This window comes from Salvia hispanica, chromosome 2 (genome assembly GCF_029641045.1).
Source record: "Salvia hispanica isolate PSC_SH4W2 chromosome 2, Shi_PSC_v1, whole genome shotgun sequence".
Lineage (NCBI taxonomy): Eukaryota > Viridiplantae > Streptophyta > Magnoliopsida > Lamiales > Lamiaceae > Salvia > Salvia hispanica.
This window is the reverse complement of record NC_142693.1, coordinates 36,114,514-36,136,481: the sequence shown is the minus strand read 5'-3', so window position 1 is coordinate 36,136,481 and position 21,968 is coordinate 36,114,514. Positions and strand designations below refer to the sequence as shown.

General features: G+C 35.5%; 2 protein-coding genes across 3 annotated transcripts; both read right to left on the bottom strand.

Moving 5' to 3' along the window:
* Positions 1–5,827: 5,827 nt before the first annotated feature.
* Positions 5,828–8,187, bottom strand: LOC125202242 (putative membrane protein At1g75140). The gene has a single exon (XM_048100603.2). The coding sequence runs from the start codon at positions 8,061–8,063 to the stop codon at positions 5,955–5,957; it is 2,109 nt and encodes a 702-aa protein (XP_047956560.1). The 5' UTR covers positions 8,064–8,187; the 3' UTR covers positions 5,828–5,954.
* Positions 8,188–8,744: 557 nt separating this feature from the next.
* LOC125200676 (uncharacterized) lies at positions 8,745–19,581 on the bottom strand. 2 transcript variants are annotated; one of them, XM_048098401.2, is made up of 25 exons: positions 19,402–19,581; positions 18,122–18,712; positions 17,910–18,034; positions 17,691–17,785; positions 17,203–17,415; positions 16,757–16,847; positions 16,193–16,244; positions 14,698–14,763; positions 14,315–14,466; positions 14,125–14,195; positions 13,824–14,024; positions 13,659–13,697; positions 13,412–13,516; positions 12,936–13,025; positions 12,730–12,805; positions 11,557–11,653; positions 11,406–11,475; positions 11,159–11,335; positions 10,957–11,079; positions 10,679–10,762; positions 10,269–10,453; positions 10,005–10,143; positions 9,867–9,926; positions 9,344–9,415; positions 8,745–9,142 (listed from the first exon to the last, which is right to left on the bottom strand). In XM_048098401.2, the coding sequence occupies exons 2-25, from the start codon at positions 18,682–18,684 to the stop codon at positions 9,035–9,037; spliced, it is 3,054 nt and encodes a 1,017-aa protein (XP_047954358.1). In that variant the 5' UTR covers positions 18,685–18,712; positions 19,402–19,581; the 3' UTR covers positions 8,745–9,034. The 2 variants fall into 2 exon arrangements, with proteins under 2 accessions (XP_047954358.1, XP_047954359.1); XM_048098402.2 differs by lacking the exon at positions 14,698–14,763.
* Between the last annotated feature and the right edge of the window lie 2,387 nt (positions 19,582–21,968).

The window sequence follows — 21,968 nt, the reverse complement described above, 5'->3', positions numbered from 1 at the left end:
ACAATATCCGTGATCAGCATCGAAAAATTGTGTTGTTAGAATTCAATTAAAAAAAGGCAAATAAATTTGAGCAACGTGTTTAAATTAACTTGTTAATTTACTCTAAACGAAACGACAAAAGTATAATGCATTAAGGAATCTAAGTCAACTAACCAAATTATTCGCATTAACTCAGAGAATTGTGTATATTGTTTTCTTACAAGTTTCAGCACCTTAGTTTGGAATTTACTTTAATAATTCATCCATATCCATATATAGTGCACACTGTACACACAGAGAGAATAATAGTCAGAAATTTTTGCTATTTTGGTGTAACTTTACCTCTTCTGCTACTCGAGAATCAGTTTCAATTATGTGTGCCATTTTAATTTATAGATTCTACGTGTATTTGAAAATGTCAAAAAATATATTTTTCTCATTATATAAGTAGTGGTTTCTAGTATAAACTTTATTAAGTTACTAAATCATTGCTTCTTTATGCAATAATTCCAATAAAAATAACTAGATCGAGGCATTTGTACACTGAATCCAAAATTAAACCTAGCTAAAATATTATGTAGGGAACCATAGCCATCACATAGGATTGCATTGGATACTCAAATGCTAATAGTATTATTTTATTTTATTTATTAATGTTTCTTACTAGTAGCTACTATTGCTATAATGAAGTGGCTAAAAAAGCGACACGGCGCTTGTTTGAAATTTTATCGTACACTGACATAAATCAGTTCATACTTCATATCAATCATTTCTCTATTTCCAATTTAATCATACGGCAATTATTTTTTCCACTTTCGTTTTTCTATGTCTGATCCAATCATAGGGTACCCAACTTTTTCCTTCTTTTTCTTTTAACGAAAATATAAACTTGCTCATTTTAATTCGTAATTTTGACGTACATATGTGTTTGTGTAAATTTGTTCACAACTTTATCCTATATTTTCTCATGGAATACATGATGGTTTGAATATAAAAAATTATTCCATACATTTAATGATAATGAATTACGTTACATAAGTATTCTTTTAACAACAATAAACGTCACATCCCCAAAAAATAGAAAGTTTCAAAAATTTGAAATAAAAGAGATGCCTTATTCCAAATGTCGAAGGAATGTGAAACACACTATGTAAATAGATCTTGAGGTGAAGCTAGGTAGATGATTCCTTTAAATTGAAAACCTCTTTTTTTGCTTCTTTTTCATTGATTTAAATAACAAGACAATAAAAAGTTTAATTTCCCTTAAAACTTTAATAAGGAAATAAATTGTGCTACCTTTCTTCTCGTGCAAGGTTGTTCTTGCATCTCAGGCAACCAAAGAGATTTGACAACTGCACTATCTCCAAGAAGATATATATATATAATTATAGTATATGAGTATATCTATAATGAGAGAGAGAGATTACAATGTATGTCTTGTGCGCCAAAATCGTTAAGGACCATTGAATTTTTAAGGAGGTCCCTCCATAGATGCTAAAGGTGATCATAGAAAAAAATATTTTTCTTTCTTTTTTAGATCTAATTTAAAGTAGTTTTGTTTATACAGAGTTTTGATTGGATCTTCCGAAATGTAATAAAGAAGATTTTGAAAAATGTAGAGTTTCGCATTCTAATAGTTTTGTTGTAACATATACATAAAAAATAAAAGGTTGGGCTTAATTCTCATTAACGGAGACTAGTAGTATCTTTTAAATTACAGAAATTTAGTTTTATTTGCTTCTTTTTTGACTAACTTGTAACTAAATGTGTAAGTATATGCATAATTTGAATTTCACGAGTGTTAATATTGCGCCGTAATTATAAAATTTTGATCACTTTTTAATGAAAAAGAATTTTCCCAAAAGCTCCATTAGGAAAGATTACTCCAGAAATTACAAATTTTAATAGTAGTACATTCGCGAATGAAGAAGAAATTTGTTTTTCTAAATATAGACTATTTCCTAAAGGATAATTAAGATTTAAGATTATCATTAGTCCACATGAATCCCACTTGGAAAGATGTGCAGTCAAACTGATGACATGCTGACGCAAGCACATCATCTCCTGATGTGGGTCCCAGGAAGACCAAATGCTTAGGAAAAAATAAAGCAAAATGTTTTCGTAATTTGAAAATACTAATGATGCAATCATATGACTAATGAAACCTTTAATCTGCAAATTTGTTTTATAATGTAAACCGAATTAATTAATTATTATTATTAGTAGAGAAGATTTGATTTTGGATTTGTGGACTGTGGTATGAATCCCTATTTTGTTTTACTCTGCATGTGAACGCCAACGTGCTAATGACACAATTAAGATTATTAATTTCTTTGGGCACGATTTCCCACGTGCTTATAAGACTAGTAGCAGTGGCTGTAGGAGAGAGAACAAATGTCGACGCTGCATTGCAATATAAGGAGTACTAAATTAAATACAAAGATCCTATAATAAAATTGTTAAATGAATCCATAAAAATTAAAATCTATAACTTGTTAGCCGTCTTGAAACAACATTATTAACATAATAAGTTCACAACTTTTAATAAATCCGAATTATAAATGGATAGTTTTTTATTATAAATCTAGCCTCTAGGTAACCATGATCCACAAATTTAATCTAAATTAACAATATGTTTACTTTCAACACCGTTCTCTCTTATTTTCTTCAAATATTCTTTTTTGGTGGAGTGCATTTGGCTTATTATTTCAAAGGATACATAGACTTTCAGGTTGTTTGCATAAGTTATTTGCTTGGTCAATTGATTAAACCTTGATAATATTGTACTGATAGTGCAAGATTTACTTTGTTACTAGCAAATGGAATAAATAAACATTTCACATATCGATTTAAAGAGTTTACTGAAACGACTATAACTGACTATCATGGGTTATTGCTTATCACCAATAAGCTGAATTTTATGAACTTTTATCATGGTATTATAGCAGATCATCGATCATGTGAGTTAAAGCTTTAACTCATCTAGAACTATTTATCACCTGAAAAATTGATCTAACAATATATCTCAACTTTAAATTGGATTCAATTTGATAGAGAGTTAGTTCAACCATTGAACCAAATTAGAAAACAAAAATGTTCAGCTCCTTCAAAGTTCACTTTAAAGGGTTTGAGAACAGATTAAAACTACTGTGTAACTGGCAGATATTTTTATCGATTAACCCTAAAAACCTATCGATAATTAGGTTTTAAGATGAACTACTGACGGCGCAACAGAATGTGATTAGTTTACTTTCAATCTAGCCTCTAGCTAGGTAGCCATGATCCACAAATTTAATCTAAACAATATGTTTACTTTCAACACCGTCCTCTCTTATTTTCTTCAAATTTTCTTTTTTGGTGGAGTGCAATTGGCTTATTATTTCAAAGGATACATTCATTATCATGTTGTTTACATAAATTATTTGTTTGGTTAATTGATTAAACTTTGATAATATTGTACTACATTCATCCCACAATAATATGCACTTTTTAATTTTAGAAACTTATTGCTCTGCAATACGGTGAGACTCATTCTTCACTAACAAAATTTTAATTACTTTTTCTCTCTACCTTTCTCTTACTTTACTAATTTTGCATTAAAACATGTGTCAAACCCAAAGTGCATACAGTACTATTTTTTTTAGACGAAGGGAATATTGATTGTGCAAGATTTACTTTGTTATTGGCAAATGAATCAAATAAACATTTCACATATTGATTTAAAGAGTTTACTGAAAAGACTATAACTAACTATCATGGGTTATTGCTTATCACCAATTGATTTTAACCGGAATCCTATGAACTTTTATCATGGTATTATAGCAGATCATCGATCATGTGAGTTAAAGCTTTAACTAATCTAGAGTTATTTATCACCTAAAAAAATTGATCAACAATATATCTCAACTTTAAATTGGATTCAATTTGATAGAGAGTTAGTCCAAACATTGAATCAAATCAGAAAACAAAAAGTTCAACCCCTTCAAGGTACAATTGAAGGGTTTGTGCCCCTCCAAGATACCCTTTGAAGGGCTTGAGAAAAGGTTGGAACCACTATAGTAACCGAGTTACCAAATATTTTCATCGATTAATCCCAAAAACTTATCCGTACAGGTTTTAAGACGAGTTACCGACTGTGCAATAGTGTGTGATTAATATTTGACAAGCTCGGAAGTGCCTACATACTACACAAACTATGAAAGAGTGGTAGTGGAGTCAAGTAGTTAGTTGTTAATAGGCATGCGTGAGTGCAGGCCATGCGACAAACCAACATACTAAATTCCAACATCCTTGACGTATCCAAATCTAAGACACAATCCTTTTTATTCGTTCAACTTCTCTAAACAATATTGCATGCGATTTTTATGTCGGTGTAAATCGTCGGTTTATTGATGGAATTATTTAGATTCATTTCAATTGATGACATAGGCAGCTTTTTAATAAGATGTTTCATTCACAATTAATTGATTGGAGTAATCGAGTCACTTAGGTATTCATTTGTATGTGTGTCTTTCTTTCTTTGGTAATAACGATTAATTAAACAATATATAGATGTTACATTGCATGCATAAACAATAGGAAAATAGTATATAGGACTACTTCGTATTAATGAAGATTATTTCGTGTTTTTTTTCGAATTGTTTGTGATCATTTTTGTGATGAAAAAATTACTCCCTCCGTTCCTTCATAATTGAGCCATTTTTTCATTTCGGGAAGTTTCCTTATAGTTGAGTCATTTCCATTTATAGTAACTTTTTTTTCTTTCTTACTTTACTCTCTCTTACTTTATTCTCTCTACTTTATTCACTTTTTACTTTATTCTCTCTACCTTTTTCTCTTTCTTACTTTTTTATCTATTTATTTAACACACTCAACATTCATTTCTTAAACTCCGTGTCGAAAAGTTTCGCCTCAACTATGATGGAACGGAGGGAGTATGAATTAATGATGTGAATTTATGTTAGAAAGGAACGACGTATTGATGGGTCCATGCCACGATGCACGTGGTACAACCCGACCAGTTGTCCAATTCATTGTCGCTCGTGAGCAAGCTATTCTACGGACTATTACTAATGGCGGCTGATCAAGATTTGATGATTTCAAAATTTGTTTTCTTCTGCCTACATCTTCTGAGATGAGTGTATTTAATAAATACTGTGACGTTTGATTGATGAGATGTGGAGTATAGAAATGTGAATCCAATATAAAGTATTTGATGAAACGGTTGATTGAATTTATGTACACGTTGAATATTACATTGATACACTTCTGATACATCGGATCTTTGAATTGAAAGGGACAGTTTTAGACTGAAGTATAAAAAATCTTTCTAATATATACGAAATAAAATTATGAACTGGGCTTTAATTTGTTCAGATTCTGAAAGTATTATTGGGCTAGAAATTGAATTTTAAGTGATTTACACTAATAACATTGGGCTTCTGAACCAAAGCAAAATGTTGCTTCTTCAGTTCTTATTGCTCTAGTATTAATAGAGTTATATGCTTCAACAACCATTAACTTTTTCCATAGTTAGTTTTTTAATAAACTTATATACGTAGCACTAATAACAATTATAACATGAGGTTTATAATTCATAACACAATAATGACAATGTTGATGCACTTTGCCACAAAAATGGAAATTCAACCAAATTTGAATTCTAATGTTGTAGCAATAATGCTAATAACCTTCTGCTGATAGATTACATATGTCATGGTATGCTCTAGTTTAATTTGGCCAAACTTTCATGTTGGTGGATAATTGCAAGAAACTGTAAAAATTAAAATTCAAGAGAAAAAGTACTACTAGTAAGTATTCAAGAGAAATGCTTAGATGAGCTAGTATAAGACATAAAAGCCTCAAATTTTGCATTTATTTGTTCTTTGATATAGTGTTAACAAATTGACAAGTAGAGCCAAGTGCAGAGGTGAACATAGTTTATGAGTGTAGAATATGGGTAATATAGCAAAACCTCAGTTGCTATCATCCACAACTTGGCTACTTACATAGGGGTTGTTTTCCCTTCTCTTTGGAACAGCCGAAGCATCCACGTTCGACCCCCGGTACTTCAGTTCTGCTGTTCTGAAACGGGGGTCAACGGGCGAAGACCTAGCATCAGTATCCGGACTAGGCCTGTAATGATTCGTTGTAGGCCTGGAATCCGTATCAGTGTTGCTAGGCCTGTAATGATTCGGAGCAGGTCTAGAGTCCGTATCAACGCCACCTGGCCTGTATGGATTGGCCCCTCCACCTGAATACCGCGGTGGGGAGACATACCTCGAGGAGCCTCTTAGACCACTGCCTCCTCTTAGCTCCATGATCTCGGATTTTCTTGAAGAATCCGGGAAGGATCTGTCGCCAGTGGCTGAACCTAACGGAGAAGCTCCACTCACGACAGATGCTGAAGTGAAGGGGTCATCGGGGCCCCAAGAGGTGAGCGCCTCCTTCTTGTTGGCGAAGCACTGCCAGGCTCCGAAGAGGAAGAGGATGAAAAACAGGACAGGGCTCGTCCACAAGATGCTGTTGAACTCATTCTTGAACACGGGGAGATTGGAACGATACATGGCAACGTATCCATTCCCAAGGCTGATGATCACGAGCTTCTCGTGATCACTGGTGATCAAGGGCACACCAAGTTTCTTCTCCATGTTCACATCATCGCCCTGTTGCTGGTTTAGGAAAGGCGCTATGATCTCGTCAAGGCCAGCAGAGAACAAGAGCCTCAGCCCGCCAGCACGGACATAGTGCTGAGACGAGACATTGTACACATAAACCTTGTCCTTGTTAGCAACCAGCAAGTAGCCTTTGATAGCCTGCAACGCCAAAGGCTTGTCCATGTCCAGCTTCCTCTTTGATCTCACCCGACACTTGAAGTTCATCACATCACCTAGCAGCGACGTCTGAACCAAGTCCCCTTCCCCTGTCAGCCCATACGCCTTGGACCGGTCCATGGCATCAAAAACATAACTCTTTGCAACAGAGCTGTTGAGACCCTCACATTCTGTCTCCTTCAGTTTCATGGTTCTCAAATCCAACGAGCCTGCCCCCGTGTCTGTGAGAAACAACAGACGTTGCTTCAAGAATGCAATCGGTCGTTTATTAGGTGTAGCAGTACCATATAGTGTCCCATCCTCCTTAAACACCATAATCTTTCCACCATCATCTATTGCCAAAATGTACCTCCTCCTACCAATATGGTGCACTTCCATCATGCTAATCCGCAAACCCCAAGACTCCGGCATCTCAAACCTCCCAACTCGCTCCACATGAAGCGAGCTCCATTCATCGCCACTAAACGTCTCCCAAACCCGATGCATTACAATAACGCCATTGCCATGGCCCGTCACAATCAAGGTCTCATTCTTGTGAAGTGACAAGTAAGAGGCAATGGCAGAGATTGGTGAGGGCTTCTCCACCTCGGGGAAGGCCTTGAACTCCAAAGCAACCTCCCCACTCCTCAGAAACAAATACAACTTCCCTATATCATCCCCAACAGCAAAGTACTTGCTCAAACCCTCAAAATCCTTATTAGGCAACACATTAACACAAGTAGGGGTAGAAATCAACTTAACTGCCGATACAAACTGAAACCTCTCCGCCCAAAATGTGTTAAACTTAGTCACTAACATTGGCCCCGACTTCATCCCACCTCCTCCCTTCATCTCTCCTTTACCAGGCAAACTATCCCCTTCCTTAATTTGCTCAACACCAATGATTTCATCATCGTGTGAAGATAAAGAATGCATCTTTTTGCTTCCCAGATCATCAGAAAGCCGGGATTCTAGCCTATCAACAAGCTGCGTGAGGTTTTGAACTAATTCTTGAAGCTTCACCAATTGGAGCTCCTGCTTGCTTACCAAATCGTGATCAACACATGTTCCCGATGAAGGGTTGTCGTTTTGCTTAAAAGGGATGTCATTTTTTATGTCAGTTTCGATTGCTGAGTTGGAATTTACAGAGGGGTCGGATTCGGGTGATGCAAGAACAACGCAACAAAGACGTGGGAAATAAGATAAATCTGCGAGGAGCAAAGAAACAGTTAACGCGAAGATCAACTTGCCTTTTCTGCGAGACAGAGCCATCCAAATTGAAATCTGGGAGCGGCGGAGCAAAGCTTCTGTGATAGGCTGTGGCTGTTGCTGTTACTGTTAACTTGGGGGTTTGAGCATTGAAGTTGAGATCTGAAGACTGAGAGAGGGCTATTTTTGTAAATTCAATGTGAAATTGTTTGTTTGGACAAGGGGTAGAATTGAGATTTATGATTTTGTCTGAAAGCAACGGCGGCTACGAAGTTGGGTACTTGTATTTTGTTAATCCGTAAGTGATCCATCTATAAGTAACAAGTTTTTGTCTTTACTCAAATCTGATTGTATCATAAGTGAAGAGGAAGAATAAGCTCAATTCAAACTCTTTATTGCTTATCAATAGCCTCTAATTGAAAAAAATTATGTAGTTGGATAATATTTTGGAATTGAAATTAAGTAAAAGAAGATGAATATGTAACTGGCTTGGACTATAAAATGAACTTGATTGGCCATGAAGAAAAATTACTTCGTTCCATTTCACTTATTTTTCAGGTTAGAAATGATTTTTAAATTGTAAACTAATGTAGTTTACATTATAATTGTTGGATATAGATTGACAGGGATTTTAGTCAAAGATCCAATGCCAAGATCAAGATCGCTCGAGTAGAATAATCACCCTTTTAATAAACTATGCATAGAATAAAATAAAATAAAGGGCTGTATATGGAAGACTGCCCATAATCAACTGAAGGATGAAGAATTCATTAACTCTAATCCTTTATAATGTGAAAAAGAGAAGATTACTAAGTTAAAATTTGGTAAAGATACAACGACAAAATTAGCCTGTGTTCCCCTTACCGCCTCCATGTCTACTATGAGATCTACCACCTAATGTTATGTAATCAACTTCTGTAACCTCTCTCTCTGAGGGGGAAAAGGCTATTTTTAACTTAAAGATGACACTTTTTGCATCTTCTAACTTCTACAGGGGAAAAAATGGGTTGTCCAGGTACCAGTTGATGGTAGTATCAAAAACCAAATGGTGACTTTTTCCTGCTTCCGCCTTCGCCATATTGTTCGTTCCATTTTCTCAACTCGTTCATACTGGCTGCATCGAAGGAAACAGATGGTCCCACCTAAAAACAGATATCAAATTCGATGTAATATTAGTCAAGAATTCCTTCCACCGAGAAGAAACCATAAAAGCTTTGGAAGGTACATTCATTTTATAAGCACGTCTGTCTCCTAGAACGATATGAAAAGCGTTCGTTTAAATACAATCCTAATAACATTATGCCATGTGAAGCCTTATAGCATAACTTGGGGGTGGATTTTACCTTAGTTTTAGCTTGAGTAAAATCATCCAACTTCAGTGGTCTTAAAAGTGGCACTCCATCAAATTTGGCACCCTGCAAGGAGATCATACAAGTGCTAAGGCCAAAGGTATGGTCAAGTTGAAAAAAAGAAATGTATATTCTGATAGCTGATATGAGAGCGAGGAAAAGACACTTGTAAACCCTACTTATTTCCTGGGAGGAACTTGTGAGTTCATTATGCATTTTGTCTCATCAGGATACTTGGATCTGGTGTTGCATTAAAATTTTCTTAACTTACTATCATTGTCTCCTTTCATGACATAAGTAACATTGTAAAGAAGTCACAGCTTGGAAGACCTAAGGCTAGATGAATGGGTTCATAATATTTTCCAAGTGCATGATTGAACAACTGATGTAAATCAAGGATCTTATAATGGGATAAGGTAGTTTATAGTATAATGCATTCATGTCACTTTAAAAAGTTGATTGTAAAGTTAGGCTTTGTGACTACAACCAACAGGCTGAAGGTTCTCATATTGTTCACCTTGCTTTCTTCTTCTAGCAACTCTTGGACAGGTCTGTATGCTGCAGCAATACAGAGGTTCTGCAATAAAAAATGTGAAAACTAGTTAAGAAATAAGTAGCAATCGACTCTGTTTGCTAAGTATGAAACTGCCATCACCTTCAGGTCGCTCCCAGAATAACCTTCGGTAGAATTTGCAAGTTGTTCCAAGGGAAACCCAGTTTCGAGATTTTCTCGAGCTAGAATTATCTTGAGTATTTTATGACGATTATCAGCATCTGGCAGGTCGATGTAGATCCTAATGTCAAGCAAACAAATCACATCAGAGTGCCAGTTCGTGCATCTTAGACTTCTTAGTCTGCCATTTGTGCAAAAGACGTGAAATAAAAATGGAGGCATTTTTTACTCTGGTGCAAAAATTACCTTCTTGGTAAACGACGAATGACAGCATCATCAAGGTCGAATGGCCTATTTGTAGCACCAAGCACAAGGATTCGCTGGCTGTCTTTTGACCTCAAGCCATCCCACGCTGCCATAAATTCATTTCTCATTCTTCTAGTTGCCTCATGCTCATTAGCACCACCACGAGCACCAAGTAAGCTGTCAACCTGCACCCAGCACACGGTGAAAGATAGTAATGAAGCCAAAGCAGGACTCATCATAACAAAACCAGTGAGCTTCATCAATTGTAAAGATGCACTAAGCTGCTGTCAGATTCAATCATTTCAAATATTATTCTGAGAAATTGCACTTAAAGATACTGAATAAAGTAGCAAGAGCAAGGTTTCAGTTATTTGAACAAAGACGCACAAAAAAGATGAAAGTGGTCTCACCTCATCGACAAAAATTATAACAGGAGCCAGCTTGCTGGCAAAGGAAAAAAGTGAACGAGTAAGTTTTTCAGCATCACCAAACCACTGCATCAAAAGGCAAGCAAAAACTGTTAAACCAATATATGAATTCACTGGTGGAAGCTTTAAGAATAAACAGATTAATACACAAAGTGAGTACATCTCTGTTCTGTTTTTCTTTGTCCTAACGAACTATCTATAAGCGGCAGGAATGACAACAGAGGAAAAGTTCAAAGAAGATAGTATATTATTTCGCTTACCTTGGATGTAAGTGTTGAGCCAGTAATACTAATGAAATTTGCACCCGCTTCTGTTGCAAGTGCCTTCGCCAACAGGGTTTTTCCAGTTCCAGGAGGGCCAAAAAGTAATATCCCTTTGCAAGGCTGACAAGAAAATTACATTCACAGCTGTGAAGGGGCAGCAGAAATGAAATTGCGAGTAGGAGGTGCAACAGTAATTTACCCGCAGCAAATTTCCACGGGTGAAAAGCTCAGGTCTCCGCATTGGCAGGATCACAAGTTCATTTAGTGCCTTCTTCACGTCTTCAAGTGCACCCACATCATCAAATTTCACACCAATCTCCCCTGGAGGAACCACTGCTGAAACGAAGTTGTTCTCATACTCATCCTTCGCAAGATTCTGCAATTTGTATGGCATAAATATAATAGAAAAGATGCAAAGTAAATTCGTGGTAGAAGTAAGCAAAAACCTTCAAATTTTGGGACGGTTTCTTTGAAGCTGTTTCCTGCTCCATTAACCTCAAAATTGCAAGTTCAAGACTACACAAGACAACCTACAACAGTCAACATGATGCAGATAAAAGCTGGTTCTCAGAAAACCACAAGCAGAGAGATAATTACCTCTCTCGAGGAACCTGCAACCGATCCCCCTTGACTGAAGGAAGGACACATGAGGATAGGTAATGACTTCTGGCCCAGCCAACCACCTTCTCTGCTTCTGAAAACCATCGAAAACATAAGAAGGATGACATGTATTCATAAGAAAAGTGAGTAAGAGGATAGTATAATTTTAATAAAGTTTGATCTTCTGCATCCATTTTAATATGAATAATGCATCATCTACAGGCTACAGCACCATGATCTGCAAAGCTTCACTATAAAAAGCAAAAGAAACAAGAATAAACAGAACTTTGCCGTATTTTACACTCAGTCGCATGACTCATACTACATTACAGTGCTTCCTGTTGGTATCTAAGCCAATTCATCATTCTTGGCAGTTAATGTTGTAGTATGGCAAAAATCAACCTTTTCATGATGATTGGGTCCCCCCTTCACAATTAGGAGTATGAAAGTATCTACACAAGAAGAGAATGAAAATCTTGCACAACTACAATTAAAAGATGAAACACTAAGCTCTTAGAAGATGTCACCATACTGCTCAATAATCATTGATCCTACTCTTTTTGCATAAGAAGTCGTTGATTCCTTTGGAAACATATGTCATCACGTATCAAAAGACTGCTTTGGAACCCCCAAATAATAAGATGAAAGACAACCAACTGACTCCACATCTCTTTCATCAAGACAAACACTAAGCTCTTAGAAGATGTCACCATACTGTTCGATAATCATTGATCCTACTCTTTTTGCATAAGAAGTCGTTGATCCTCCATGTTGATGAACTTAGTTGTGTTAGCTCTGTTAGGGCACTTAATTAACTGCCTAGCACAAAAACTGAAATGAAATTACTTATAATTGCTTACAATGTTTAGGTGGGTCCTTTGGAAACATATGTCATCACGTATCATTATCTGAATGGAACACACCTCTTATAAACAAAGCAAAACAATCCTATCTACAGTCAAATAATTCCATAATACACCAGGATGAATGATGGGGCTGAAAAATAATCACTCTAGTCTGCATAAGAAACTTGTCCTCCTAAGTCCTAAGACAGAGATTCAGAAAGACCTGAACAAGATATTTAGATCAAGATGCATTATAGCATGCAGGAATTCTAAATTTAGCATACTCATTTGCATCTAAACATAGATCTGCAAATGAGTTTCTTACTCTGTCTTGACAGTACAACACCATCAGTGTTTAGATGTAACAAGTCCATGCATGATAATTCATGTTCCTCGAGAACCTGAAATAAATAAGCACAGCCTCTTAATTGAAGTGATTAAGACTGAGCAGCTTTGTTGTGGGATGAAAGACAAACAACATAAAGTATGTCAAAATGTGATTGCAAGTCTGCAATGAAATTGCAAATGAACCTTGTGCAATTCGCTTAAGTTGTTTCGTGATATTATAATTCTCTTGTCTTCCTCAATCTGTTTGTTGAATATCTTCAAGAGATCTTCCTCCTGTGATCATCAAGAACATCTGTAGTCACTTCCTACTACAATCTTATTTTATATTATCAAGTAATACCAAATTGGAACTAGCTTATTTATCAGATTTTCAGACTGTGCACGTCTAATTGATTCGTATTACTCTGTAGTCTCTGCTACAATGGGATACCAAAGATATTCAGAATGTATAGCAATGAATAAATAATCAAGACATAATAAAAGCTTTTGAATAAAACTTTTCGGACACATGGAAAAAATTGATGAAAGGAAATTCAGAGATGCTTTTTAGATAGATGGCCAAGTGGAGAAAAATCAAGTAATCACAAAAATAAGAGATTTTTCATCTGGATCTGAATTGAAACAAATTTTTAAACGATGACAATATCATAAAGAAGTACCTTCGGCAGATCTAAGCACATCACATTAGTGAATAGCTTATATAATTCATCGTCTCCAGACCGTTTAGAAGGTTTTAAGCCCTCTGCAAGTCTCTTCAAAAGAGGCTGAGAAAAAAACATCAAATATCTGAGACAACATCAAAAGTAACAAATAACAACAGTCCTTTTCAGTCTAATTAGTACTGCTAAGCAGAGCTTTGGAGATGGTAGATGCAAATAAAAAATATTTAGAGCTACTGAGAGTTACCAACTTAGCAAGACGGCCCAAGTTTGGAAGTACCATTGTCTGTCAAAAACCAAAAAGAAAGGTCAGGAGGAGGTTGCTTTGTTGAGCTCATAGGAGCTACAAATGATCATGATATGCTGAGCACAAAAAGGCACAAGTGGAATCGGTTTACATATTGGAACTTACAAATTTGTCCTTCTCTTTTGAGTTTGATTCTGCTTCTATTTTGTTTTGTCCACAAATCAAGACCAGAGGACCTGATAATTTGTCAAACATCTCTTGCATCTTACTAACAAACTCTTTGCGATCCGACTTTGAGACTGCCCTTGATAGCCACAAAGAAGAATCTGGAAAGTAGACCACGAGTGGCTGTTGTGTCTCCAAAATCTGCATTAATATTAATGTCATTCCGGCAAATATAAGATCCCCAAATAATATATATGGATTTTTCAAAACATAGTTTCTCATTGTCATCTAAATCTTGCACCTCATAAAGCACCTCCATCGCAGTATAGCTGTCATGTGTTTGAGCATTAAGATCATGTTCGATATCCTTCACTGCAATTTGAAGATGATGGAAGGGGTGGAGGGGTCAGGATATTATAAACTGCAGAAAGCAGCACCTGGCAGATTATTGTTCTAGGTTCTAACAGTGGTATTCAGTAAGTAAAATATACCATTGAGCCAACAAACTGAAGGTTTTGCAGTAGCTTCAGCACTTTTTACTTCGTTTACTTCCTCTGTACTCTTGCAACTAATATCAAATACAACGGCTACTTGGTCTTCATTCACTTCATAAACCTCTCCACGTTGACCGCTAGACAAAGTCCTGAAAGATATAGTGTTGAAAAATCAACCAATTCAAGTAAATGAAACTGCAAGTACAGAACAAACTAGAAACTATCACAAAAGCACTGATGGGGTAGCAAAGGATGCATGCCAAACAGCTGGATGAATACATGTTTATGAATTAGCTATTCCGGAAACTCGACAAACATTCTGTTTTAGGACAATAGATTAGTAGCTACTCCACATGCATTTCAATAACTTACCAACCTACCTGCCACGAATAATAGTATAAGCATTTGTTGGACCATCCGGTGTTGGTATCTTCCCCAATAAAACCCTGTGACGAATTGGATATGTCAATGATAAGGTGCACATAAGTTGAAAGATTATGGCCAATGTGCTTTTCTGAGTCGAGAATGTAAATGAGGCACGTCTCAACCCCCAACAAGTACCCCCACTCCGACAGCCAGAATGAGTGAGATCTATGAGAAGAACTATAAAGGTGGACAAAGATGCTCACTTCTCAGATTCCAATTCCCTACAGCCAGATTCCCTCTCTGCAGTGATGAATATTGTATTCTAAAGTATTTGGCTTGAATCTGACTCTTCAGCAGTACAACAATTCAGGCTTTTGACAGAGACAAACTTCCCACATGAGAGACATAATCCGTTATGAAGCCAGAAAATGCACATCATTTGGAACATCTTTCCACCCGAATGTATGTGCTTAGATATATATGCAGTTTATATCCTATTTAAAAGTATGCCTTAATAACTCGTGCTACAAAACATTAAAATTATTCAAATGGATTCAAATCACAAATTCTCCACCTAGCATGTTTGCACAATTAGAGGTTTTTCCTATTTTCAGTTGCATATATTGATGCTTGTAATATGCTCTTCATTGTTACTTTTGAAGGATCAACATTTTTTCTTGCCTCTCCTGAACTTGGAAGAAAGACATACTCCTAGAAGATGGTAATGGAGTCACAAAGTCTTTGTATAGAGGATTGATTTGTAGTAGATGGTAATTTTAATTTTCTGTTAAATGCAGCATGGAAGAATTTCTACTCGTTCCTTCAATTTCTTAGGCAGTTAGAAACTAAAATGAATTATCTACATGCAACTACGAGCACTAAAAAGAGTAGAAGGAACTGCAGAAAACAACAGGGAGCTATTATACATGAGAAATACAACCAGTAGCTCATACAAGTGATGTAATGACAAGGGAAAGTGGAAACAACAAAAACAATCAATTTTTCATGTTAAATTTGCACTAATTGATTCTACATGACACATGATGTTTAGGGTACCAATTTAATAAAGAAACTGTGCATTCGATACAAACTGAAAGAAAACCCCAGTAATGAATATCGGAAAATAAAAATATACTCCCTCCGTCCACAAAAAATAGGGCACATTTAGCATTTTTGGCCGTCCACAAAAAATAGAGCGCATTCATTTATGGAAAGTTTTCAACAAATAACAACCCTACAGGCTACACATCATTCCACTAACACTACTTCTCACTTACTTTTTCTCCTTCTCTCTTACTTTTTTCCCTTCTCTCTTACTTTACCAATTCTACATTAAAACCCGTGCCATACACCAATTGCTCTATTTTTTGTGGACGGAGGGAGTATATCTTTGTAGTAAATAACATAACACCATTAAGCACATCTAGCAACAAGTTAACAATTTTGAAACTCTTAAATGAAAAGGTGAAAAGCTAAGTATATTGACAAATATCATGTGAAGACAATTACCTATTATTTGCTTCAATGCAAATGGATGGTCCAATGTACTTCACTCGATCCCCTAATGAAAGAACAATATGATATATCACAAAAGAAATGACAGATTATAATAAAGAAAATAACGCCATATGATGATTGTAATGGAAAAATATACTACTACAAAATAATTTGCAGGCTAAAGTAAAACACAATTGTATACAGAATTTCATTATGTGGCAAAACTCAAAAGGAAGAAAACTATAATCCCCTTCATCTATAATTCAAGTGATCAAGTTGGTTAGGTATACCCAAAATTCTACATGTGGAAATAGCAAATGGCCTTGTATGTAAAGGAGGAAGGGGGGCAGAACGTGTGAAGAGTAAGAAGAAGAATTCACCAAGCTCTTAACAAGAATGAGGCTATCACCTGAACACGCAAGCTCATATGCCATGGTATAGAAAGAAAGAATGCAGACTTAAATTTTTCGATATATGTGCCAAGAGACTGTGTGCTCCCGTAGGATCTTTTAAGACACCTCCAACAGTAACATAACTTTTTACCACAATATAATTTGGCATGAAAAAGTATATTACCTTTCTTTAGTTTCTGACTGGCCACATTAGATGTTTCTGTAGTTTCTGGGTTTGAAGATGCTGAGGAGCTTTCAGATTCTCCAGAAACACTCTGCAATACGAAGATCACAAACTATTAAATATATATCTAAGTTACATAGATTCACATACCCCCATGGAGATCCAAACTACAGCTGCTTACTTGTGAAACCTAATATCCAATAACTTCAGGTGAATGGAAGGATTATCTCACTTATTCAATAGTAGAATATAAAAAATATCGAAAAAGTTTCTTGATCAGGGACACCATCAGTAATGAGCGATAAATACCAAATCTGCTAATTAAGTTCTAAAGATTCTAAAGATTATCATATGAAGAAAACAATATGTCACAGATTTTCTCTTATTCCCCTTCATTTTCATTTGAGCCCTAATACAGAACAAAACCTCATAAATAAAAGTATTACCTTCTCAAATTCTTCAATATTGCACGGAATAAGCTTTCTTATATCTTCAGCTGAGACATTAATATCAACTTCATCACCACTTCCATCAGTTCTGCCCTCATCGCTGCTGGTATAATCCTCATCATTGCTTGCATCATTTTCATCTTCAATCTCAGACTCTGACATACCTTCAGAGTTCTCCTCTTCCGACTCACATTCATCTTCATTTAAATCCTGAAAAATTAACCACAAAACAGCATTTACTTCCTTCATAAGTAGGAAAATGTTGCTTCAGCTGGGCAGCTTTATCTAAAACAGGAGCACACACAATAAAGATCAAGAACAAGAACGTATGCAAAGAGGAGGGGGGTATATCCTCAGGATCAAATTTCAGAAAGTATGGAGGGAAATGTTGCTTAAGTTTCACTCATTGAATAAGATAATGTAAGATTTTGTAAAACATGATTGGTCGCCCTAAAAGATGGAGGGAAATGAAATTACAAACTCACATATGGAGCTAAAATGCTGCTATCAAGGACCAATACTGGTACTTGTAAATCCCGAGCAAGTGCTCTGACCAATCTTTCCCGGTACAGCTCCGTACCTTCAAACCCAAGTGTTATTCTTAGCCATAAAGGATAGAAACAAAAGTTGCAAATTAGTTGACAACTTTCCAAGAAGCATACGCTGAAAATGAGGAAACTGACTAGAGCAGATCAAATACTCACCCGGAATGCTCCGAATCAGAATTCTCCCACTAGCAGAAGCCAAACGGCCTCCATAGTCTGTAGTCAATTTCTTATGTTTCAGATGGGAGGCTGTGCATTCCAATAGAAGGTTTTTAGTGTTTTCACTGCAAGAACAATAACTTTAAGTACTAGCAAGTAACTATACGTAACTAAAGAAATATAGAATCAGGCAATCAAGAGATAGCACTTACTGGATATAGTAAGGGAAATTATCCCACGAGACTGTTATCTTTTCCCATGGAGTAATCCTTCGCAGGAACTCGTTTCTAAATCTTTCTCGTCGAGTTAGAAATGGGGAATCCTTCTTTTTATTATCCATGGAAATTTTTTCATTTTTAAGCCACTCCCTTTGATCATGCTCCCCAAGGCAAGCATGTGCATCACAATGTCTGGAACTGTCTGTAGTATTTTCCTTGGTAATCTTTTCCTTTTCACAATCCACCACATCTTTGTTAGGAACACGCTTATCCTCACTGGCATTCCTTCCATCGCCTTCGGAACTATAAAATCTTAGTGACGAACTTATACAGCAAACATCTGGCCTTGAACTTGATCTTCTATAGCATCTCTTGGATGTGGGCCCTGATAATAAAGAATAATTTGACACATATTCCTGGACCAAGCTACTGGCTCTTGTCGCAGTGCTCAGATATTGTCCAGTGGAATAATCTCGAGAGCTAGAGCTAGAAAAATATTTGCCACGCTGAACCACACGATTCCATTGGCTTTTGTACTTAAGTTTCCTTGCATACATCGGAACTTGTTCGCAGAAAAGCACAGACCTGAAAGATGAGAAGCCCACTGAGTCAGAAATACTTATTTTATCAAGCTTCAATCTACAGTCCAAGGAGCTTCGTTACTTTTGATGAAACTAATCAAACGAATACTGTAAATCCATTATTCAATATATCTCCTTAAATCACTTACGCCAACTTTCAATGCCAAAAAGTATTTCTAGAATATGCAGCTAGTTCGTTTAATGCCTTATAAGCAACGTTTATTACTCATTTTTCCTGGCTGCAGAACCATCCCAAAGGCCACCTCAGGCTAAGTCAGTGACTGCAGAACTGTGATTATATTGTATGTGTGTGTGTGTCTGCATTAAGATGTGTATGAAAAATCCCATAAATAATGTAGAATTCCAGAATTCATCATGAGTACGTTTCTTGACAAGGCGAATGCAACTAATGCAGCAATGTCATTTACAATCCAACAAAAAAAGAAACATTGCCTATGAACACGATTGATAAAGACGGAACCAAAAAAGGCATAATTTAGTAGTAACAAGTATCATTATCGTCCATTTCTGAACATTAAAATGAACCATCCCAATAAAATATTATAACAGAAATATTAATTTTTCCCCAATTGTTCTCACTTCCAGAGCATAACGAGCCACCAATCCCCAATCCAGAAGAAAAGATAAATACATACATATATTGAATATCGGAAATAGGAACCTTAATTTTACCTTTTATGTATACTTGAGATGGGGAGAAATACAGACACGGATCAATATATGAAAATGAATGAATGGGATGAGAAACAGAAGTGCGGGGCACCCAGTAATTGGGGGAGGCGATGGAGATGGTGTGCAATTCCTTCCGCTTTGTGTTTTTTATGTATTTTCAGTGCAAAAGGGCGATAAGATCTGGTGGATTCTAAAGCAGGTAAAATATAAGGGTTTCGGTAAATTTTATTTTCTCATACTAATTCCATTCATTCATGTGATAAGCATCTTACTAAGTAGGAGTATTAATTAAAGGGACATTAGCCCTAATATCACAAAAATAATTTAAATTTATTTGTTTCTATAAATTTTGAACTTGCATATAATATCACAAACTTAAATAGTTATTAAATTTTTTTACCAGTGATAAAATCTAATTATATTAAAATGAGATAGGAAAAAACGAGGAATAATATGCTACATACCTTATGTGGGCTCCTTATGAATCACTCTTGTTTGATGCAGGTTTAGCGTTGTTCATTTCGATTTATATATTTAGTTTGATTCTAATACATTAGAAAATGTCATTGTATTTTTTAATTGCACAAAATTCATAAAATTCAAAAGTCGATTTGCTCATTTTCTCTATAATTTCAAATATATTAATAAAATAACAAATCAAGTTTTGATTTATATGAATTTTATGAAATTAAAGATTCCAATGACATGTTTTAATGTAGTAGAATCAAACTAAATATATAAATCGAAATTAACAATGTTAAACGTGCGTCAAACGAGAATGATGCTCACATAAAATATATAGCATATTATTTCTCATAGATAATTATATCTGGTTTTTAGGACTTTGTAATCACATTATTATCAACAACTACTTAAATTCATGATATTATATGTCAAGTTTGTTTGTGAAAAAAAACAAATTTCTGAAAAGTTTTGTGATACTAGGCGCTAATATTCCTTAATTAAATTGCACTTTATCGGCACTTATACTTGATAGTATTTGAGATCAAATTTAATTGTGCTAGTGAAATTTAGTTAATAATTTATTCTCGAGCAAAAATACTTTTATATGAAATTCTCAGTAACCCTAATAGCAACAATTGTTCTCATCTTTCTCCACTCGCTAATTTTCTCCATTTATTTGTCTCAATAATAGTAGGGTAGTGCATCCTCTACTACGTCTCAATTGTGCTTATGATTTATTCCCCTTCTTCACTGTCACATCGTTCTAATCTTGGGTTCGTAGTTGATTTCTCACGAAATTACTTTTCCTTCATATTTCTCTACTATCGTAGGTATTAATCCATGTCCCTCTAAGAGTAATAATAACATCAATTGCCCTCGTCTACAATGCACACCAATTAATATTCAAACAATGCACACCAAGAATGTGTGTATAATGTTTGTTACGCATGATACAAAATTGATCAAATTTATAACAAGTCGACCAAACATTACGCACTAGTTTGGTAAGCCTAGTGTGAACTCGGTAATTAATACTAAGGGTACCACATTTGTTGTTGGCTGAGCTCGGCACTTAACGGCTAACGCACAAGTTCATGCAGAGATTACGAAAGTTGTGTGCAACAATGTCGAGGACGATCGCACACAGGTTTATGCACATGGTATGATTTGGTTGTACCATGTTCCAAACTTGGCATGCATAGGTTGTATTTGTCAGCTTTACTATCTAGATCTAAAATTATATGGAAAAACTTATATGAAGATGTGATGAGAAATCTCGTTATTGGAGTTAAATAAAAAACAAAGTATGTTTAAGTGACAATTGCATCTTTATAGTATACAGCATCATCACAATCCCACCGGAAATTCTTTCATTAACTTTCGTCGCCAACGAGCAAAAAGCTTTAAATCGTAATTCCTATTGGCGTTGGCAAACGAGAAAGAATAAATAAGAGAAGAAGACATATATATAGATAAACCTACCGAAAATGTATCATCCTCCATTATCGTCGCCATTAAGAGTCGTGGATAAAAAAAAGGTGTGAAGAGATAGGGTGAAGATACATTTGAAATAGAGAGATACTTTATACTAGAGTACAGGGCTACGTGAAAATGAGTAAGTTAAATACAAACATTTTGGTCTATGATAAGTCAACATTGATACTCCATGCGTCCCCCAAATATTGTCCCACTTTGACTTGACATGTGTTTTAAGAAATGTAAAGAAAAATGAGTTGAAAAAGTTAGTGGAATATGAGTCCTAATTTTATAGGTTTATAATAAAATGTGAGTAAGAATGAGTTAGTGGAATATGAGGTCCACTACCAAAAATGGTAAAAATTGAAATGAGACAAATTTTGTAGAGCGAAAAAAAATAGAAAAATTGGACAAACTTTCAAGGACGGGAGAGTAATATCTGATTGAAATTAAGGCATTCTATGACAAGTCAATATTGATAGTACTATCTTCTTGAGATTATGTTTGTTACTAACTAGTACTCCCTCCGTCCACGAATAGGAATCTCATTCATTTTCGGCACGGGTTTTAAGAAATGTTAAAAAAAAGTGGGTGAAAGAAAGTTAGTGGAATATGGACCCCACTTA

What these genes read in the sequence shown, in the direction of transcription:
- LOC125202242 (XM_048100603.2), bottom strand. Translation starts at nt 8,063, where the DNA reads ATGGCTCTGTCTCGCAGAAAAGGCAAGTTGATCTTCGCGTTAACTGTT.
- LOC125200676 (XM_048098401.2), bottom strand. Translation starts at nt 18,684, where the DNA reads ATGTATGCAAGGAAACTTAAGTACAAAAGCCAATGGAATCGTGTGGTT. An exon ending in TTCAGTTTGTTGGCTCAATG is followed by an intron (nt 14,196 to 14,314) that starts GTATATTTTACT and finishes TTCAAATTGCAG; the next exon opens with TGAAGGATATCGAACATGAT. An exon ending in TGGGCCGTCTTGCTAAGTTG is followed by an intron (nt 13,517 to 13,658) that starts GTAACTCTCAGT and finishes TTTTTTTCTCAG; the next exon opens with CCTCTTTTGAAGAGACTTGC.